Source organism: Barbatula barbatula (genome assembly GCF_947034865.1).
Source record: "Barbatula barbatula genome assembly, chromosome: 11".
NCBI lineage: Eukaryota > Metazoa > Chordata > Actinopteri > Cypriniformes > Nemacheilidae > Barbatula > Barbatula barbatula.
In genome coordinates, this window is record NC_136774.1 from 21003049 (window position 1) to 21008789 (window position 5741).

At 39.7% G+C, this 5741-nt stretch overlaps 1 protein-coding gene across 1 annotated transcript; it reads left to right on the forward strand.

Annotated features, from left to right (window-relative positions):
• Positions 1–261: 261 nt before the first annotated feature.
• Positions 262–5198, forward strand: slc66a1 (solute carrier family 66 member 1). The gene is made up of 9 exons (XM_079467356.1): positions 262–384; positions 901–968; positions 1252–1426; positions 1551–1680; positions 1846–1927; positions 2661–2821; positions 2952–3044; positions 3407–3592; positions 4167–5198. Exons 3-9 carry the CDS (start codon positions 1254–1256, stop codon positions 4251–4253), a joined length of 912 nt encoding a protein of 303 aa, XP_079323482.1. The 5' UTR covers positions 262–384; positions 901–968; positions 1252–1253; the 3' UTR covers positions 4254–5198.
• Positions 5199–5741: the final 543 nt, after the last annotated feature.

The window sequence follows — 5741 nt, forward strand, 5'->3', positions numbered from 1 at the left end:
TCTTTGAACAGTCTGAGCTTAAAGGTCTAATTTTACACCAGATATCATATTTAATTTAAAAGTGATTTCCTTGTCACCATAGCCATCGATTTTTAAGATTTAACGCTTTTCGCTATTTAAGTAGATAAGACTTGGTCTCGTACGCCTGAAGACGTTGCAAATATGACCGCTAGGGAAGACTTGACTTAAGGGACTTTGGCCTTTTATACCGGTTAGTTTCGATTGTATGGTGACCCTGAAGAATCGACTTTCTTATGTCACACGTGTCTAGACGTCATGTTTTTGCTGAATAGTCATTTCGGAGTCAGATGAGAAGATCAGCTGATCTAACAGTCACGCCAGCTTGAGCTCTGGTGTTCTGGAGTCGAGAAAGAAGACCTGAAGGTAAAGAAAAACTCGTTCAAAACAGTGGGGTGATTATTTAAGGATTTGGAGTTTCGTGCATTTTAAATGACCCTGTACTCCACTCTAACTCTATGGTCAAATTGTCTTATTTTATTAGGAAATGATGAAAATGTGAAACGTGCGTGAACTACAGGACGCTTTTGGAGTCCTCTGACAGACGCATCTGACGTGACGTATTTTCTATCAGTGCCGTGAATACAAAGAGGAACGTTCACATTATATCAAACAAATATAAAGATACTGCAGTAAAAAGCTTTAATTGATAAATCTGTGAAGTTTTTTTTATGGCGTCAGTCTTGGAAAAATGCTGAATACTGCGAGATTGGTCAACGCGCTTCCGTTTATCTGAAACCCAAACGAACCCAACGGCGTCGTCCAATCACAGCGCTCAACGATGTACTCGATGCGTTGTCGTACCGCAATCATCCAATCAGAGGGCTCAACGATAATCGCGTTGTTTTGACGACTTGTTTGTTTTCGTCTTTCTGCGGTTAGGAAACAGCGGACTAAAATCGACAAACCCCTGTACCGTTGACTAGACCAACAACAGATCCACACTACAGGTAATGATGTGTTACATATTATTCGCGACTAGCATCATCGTTTTAAGTCATGCTCATGTTCTCATTTACATTTATTCATTTAGCAGACGCTTTTATCCAAGGCGACTTACAAGTAATACGTTTTGTCAACACGCTTAGTTCGTTCGTTTACAAGTCGACTAGGAGGATTAAAGCAAAGGAGAGACACAACACGATTTTCTTTCTTTCTTTTATACACATTACAAATGAATGCGACACGTGTATGTTTTGATCTGTTTTTACATGGTTTGTTCCATATTTCCAGTGATGTCTGATGGCGCGTTTAAGCTCAGTAAGGATGGGAACTTCAGCTCACTGTGCCCGAACGGGTCCCAGTGGGTTTGGGACGGGCTGGGCGAATGTGCTCAGGACGCCAGAGACATGGCCAGTGTTATTCTGGGCCTGCTGTCTATAGTTTGCTTCATGGTGTCCTCATTACCGTAAGTAACTCAAACATAACCCAAGATCTGAAACGTATCATGGCACAATATGATCAATGTTTCAGCTTTCAACTTGCCGGGATGCCGTGAGGATATACAACCGTACATCTGTTGTACTTTTTAGGCAATACTACAGTTCCTGCAAGACGGGGAATATGGACAGCGCTTTGTCCATTTGGTTTCTTTTATTGTGGCTGGCGGGCGACTCGTGCAATCTGGTGGGATCGTTTTTGGCCGATCAGCTTCCCCTGCAGGTAATGAGCGATTCGAAAGGTTTCTGCTTTTATACGTATTGCCAGATTGAAGGATTATCCTGATTTTGCTGAGCTTTAGGTTTAATTTAAAACCATCCATGAGTTATTTTGTCAATTGCAAATGTCACTGCTTTCTTTTAATTCTTCTTCTTGTCTCTCCATTAGACATACACTGCTATTTACTACGTCTTGGCAGACTTGCTTATGCTGTCGTTGTACTTGTACTACAAACTAAAGAACAAAAGAGGTAGGAGTGAGTTGGACGTCAGATCTCATAACACATCTGAAAGACTATGACCATGCCAGAAATGTCTCATCTCTAGAGAGCCAAAGTTTAGATCGAGTTTACTTGTTCTTGCAAAAGGATTTCTCTGTGACAACTTATTTGTACTTGTGAAAACAATGCAGCATCCGACATAAGGTTAAACAGCACAGTAATAAAGGTCGTATCGTTTATTCTCCCTCATGTCATTTATAACCTGTATGACTCTTTCTTTTGTGGAACACAAAAGAAGATATTTTGAGAAATGTCTCGGGTGTTTTGTGTCCATTCAATGAAAGTCAACAGGGGCCGGTGTTGTTTGGTTACCAACATTCTTCAAAATATGTTCTTTTGTGTTCCGCATAAGAAAGTCAAACAGGTTCGGAATGACATGAGGGTAAATAAATATTAAACAAATGAACAGTTTTGGTTGAACTTTACTTGACTCCTAATCTCAAGATCCTTTACTTCTACAATACATCACAAAAGCCACAAGTATATGTAGTAGTTGCCTCTAAGCCGTACTCAAATGTATTTCCAGAAAATTCTTGCAATTTTCTATTTGCACTCATGCTTCAAATGCCTCATACTATACATAAACTCATACTGTACCTCGTGCTTTAACCTCATATTCCTTTTGAGCGTTCCATCATCATAGTGTTATGCGAATGTGCTGAGGCCTGAAACTCTAATTCATGGAACTGCTTTTCTCCTGCAGACAGAGATGGTGCGCTGCTGAATACGGTCAGTGTGCTGTGTCTTCTGGGAATCTCCTCTTCCATCCTCAGCTTTTCTCATTCAGCTGTAGATGATCAGATGCCCACAGGGTTCAAGGGGCGAGCACTGCTGGCCGTAGAGGAAAAATATAGTTCAGTGCAGGTAACTGGAGTTAGCTATTTGAATGATTATAAATTGTGATATTCTTTGCTTTTAACGTTGAGTTGAATCTATTTCATTTTGGATGTTTTAAGTGTGGTTTAATGTAGAATATGTTGATCATATTTTTCAGCCTTTTACAACAAAGGAAATTATAGGCTTCGCTATTGGCTCTTTGTCATCAGTACTGTATCTGTGCTCCAGACTGCCTCAGATTTACACCAATGTAAGTCTTTATAACCGGTTAAGAACATGTTTGTATTATATTTCAGGTGGTCACAAGCAATAGAAAGTAACATGTCTGGACCTATTATAGTTATGACAATTAAAAAGTAAAATTATATTATATTCTTAACTCTCATAAAGACTAGACTCGGCTTAATTTTTTTGGGATACAATTAAATATGACTTGTATGTGTTTTCATTTGTTGTATCATAAAGTTGTTACCCCTTATTGTATCGTATTCGTTCCCTCTACTGCGACACTCATAAAAGTTCAGAGATGTTTCAGAAGTCACGCTTCTAAATTCACACATTTTGTTCATGTTGCTGCTAAGTTGCAAATGAAACATTTCCCGCTGTCTGCAGTTACGCAGGAAGTCTACAGAGGGCGTGTCGTTTTTCTTGTTCGCGCTGGTCATTCTGGGAAACACTACATATGGCATAAGTGTCCTGCTGAAGAACCCGGATCGGGGTCAGGGAGAGACCAGTTACATCGTGCACCACCTCCCCTGGCTCATCGGCAGCCTGGGGACGCTGTCGCTTGACCTTATAATATCCTTTTAAAGCACTGAGATGTTATGAGAGGAGGATTTATTTCCAACACAGTGATCTTGAGGTCCCAGAAAAATGTGAAATGATGGGTAAAATATGCGAAAGTTTGCAATAGTGTATAAAGTTCTTACATTTATTGAGTTAAGCAGTAATGCACGTTTTATAAATGCTGTTTTTTAAGCACCTCTAGACTTTTTTTAAAGAAGTGCAAGATGTTTCTTTACCCGGCGTTAAAAGTTGGGTTTAAAAATAACATCACTATGTGCTACAGTTTGTAAGATTTGTCAGTTTGGGGTGTCTGTAAAATTCCTGAACCCTGACGTAACTGTGTTGGTGCCAAATTGCATGCATTGATTTGTTGATAATGCTTGTTTTGAACGTCAAAGGTCACAACACCTGATGTTGTGGTCAGTATTACATGAATGTTTTTGAGTTTGACCTTGTGGAGCACCTGAGTCACCCACATATATCAACAAGGCATGGATAGTTGCCAAAACTACAATTTGTGTATTGCATGTCACTAAAGTTATGTGACCTCCATATTTCAACTTTTTGCCTTAACCCTTCATTTCAGATATCCGTACAGTTTATGACATACAGCAAATCCTCTCAGCATTCCACAGGTACAGATGAAGAGGCTGCTGCCCTCCTGCACAACTGAATCAGATTGGTAGAGATGCCTGATGTGTTTTTTTATATTTACCATCGGCCATCTCAAGTTTTGATTAGTTTTATTTATTTCTGGTTTTATCCATTTGTTTTATACCTCCTACGCAATGTTGAAATGTCTTAGTCTGATGTGAAAAATATTTGCTTAATGTTTGTACCAAAGGGACTTGTACTGTACTTGAATATGTTTATGGTAAAGCATGCAATCATGTGACATGTGTTTTGTTCTTAATGGAACTGAATGCTTTGACAGGTCTAGCAGTCTGTAAGTATTAGTGGGGAGAAGGAACTGTAAAAAATAATCCCATTTCTGTTTACTGTAATGTTAATAGGGTGTAATCGTTTAATGTCATATCTATTGTAGAAATGTATATGATTGATTTTTTTTTTAAATCTGTATGTTGTTGGCCTGAAAAGGAGTAGTTCACCTTCAAAATGAAAAAAATCTTTCATCATTTACTGACCCTCTTGTCATTTCAAACCTGTATCATGACGTCCTTGCTTCAGCAGAACACAAAAGAAGATATTTTGAAGTGAAGGTGAACTACTCCTTTAACTCGAATCATAACTGCACCTGTAAGTCATTTGTAACTTCTTTTGTTGAAGTTCTGTTATTTTATTTCGCTTTGTGCTTGTTTCTTTGTTCTGTCATCGCACAACATTCACTAACTTTTGTTTTGATTTAAAGAAAAGATGGTTTGATGTCTTTTTGCATTGGGAATTGATTCCTTTACGAACTCCACTAAAGTGGAGTCACGTCACGATGGATAGTTGAGGATCTGGGAGATGTTGAGGATTCTGTGTTCACTATTGACAAGGTTTTATAAAGACTGCTTTACCTGCCTTGACTGGAATTGGCTATTGATGAAAAACAACCAGTGGTCCATAGATGGTGTCAGCTGAACACTTGTTTAGACTCCTTTTTAATAAAAAATTGCGAAGCAATCATGTTTTCCTCTCAAATTGTGCCAAAAGAAGGTATCTAGAACTTTTTGGAACGTTTTTGATGCACACCTACGATGGCTTAAAATGTTGACAGCTCTCTATACTTCGAAACAGCCTTAAAATCTCTCCATGACACGTTCTTCATATGCTACCCCCAGGTCACATCAACCGTCCCTTCGTTCCTGGCAAACACATCCGTGTTGTCTTTCCTCATTATAACAGTCCCTGTCATCAGCATCCTGTGAGTTAAGAGCATCAGGGTGGGTCTGTAACCCTCTCCATGTCCCCTCTGCCCCCAGCGAAGGACATGAAGGGCCCACACACGGAGTGAAAGAGGGAACAGGGGTCTCTGTGTGTGTGTGTGGGGGGTCACTGAGAATGTGGGAGTGTGTTGGGATGGTTGTGAAATCCTGGCTGAGACGAGAACATTCTCGGATGCTCGGCAGGAAGAACCGGAGATAGAGAGACGTGCTCATCCATCAGTTAGATGAACTGGGGCTGTTTATAAACACTGGGCTGCTGGGAATGTCCTAAT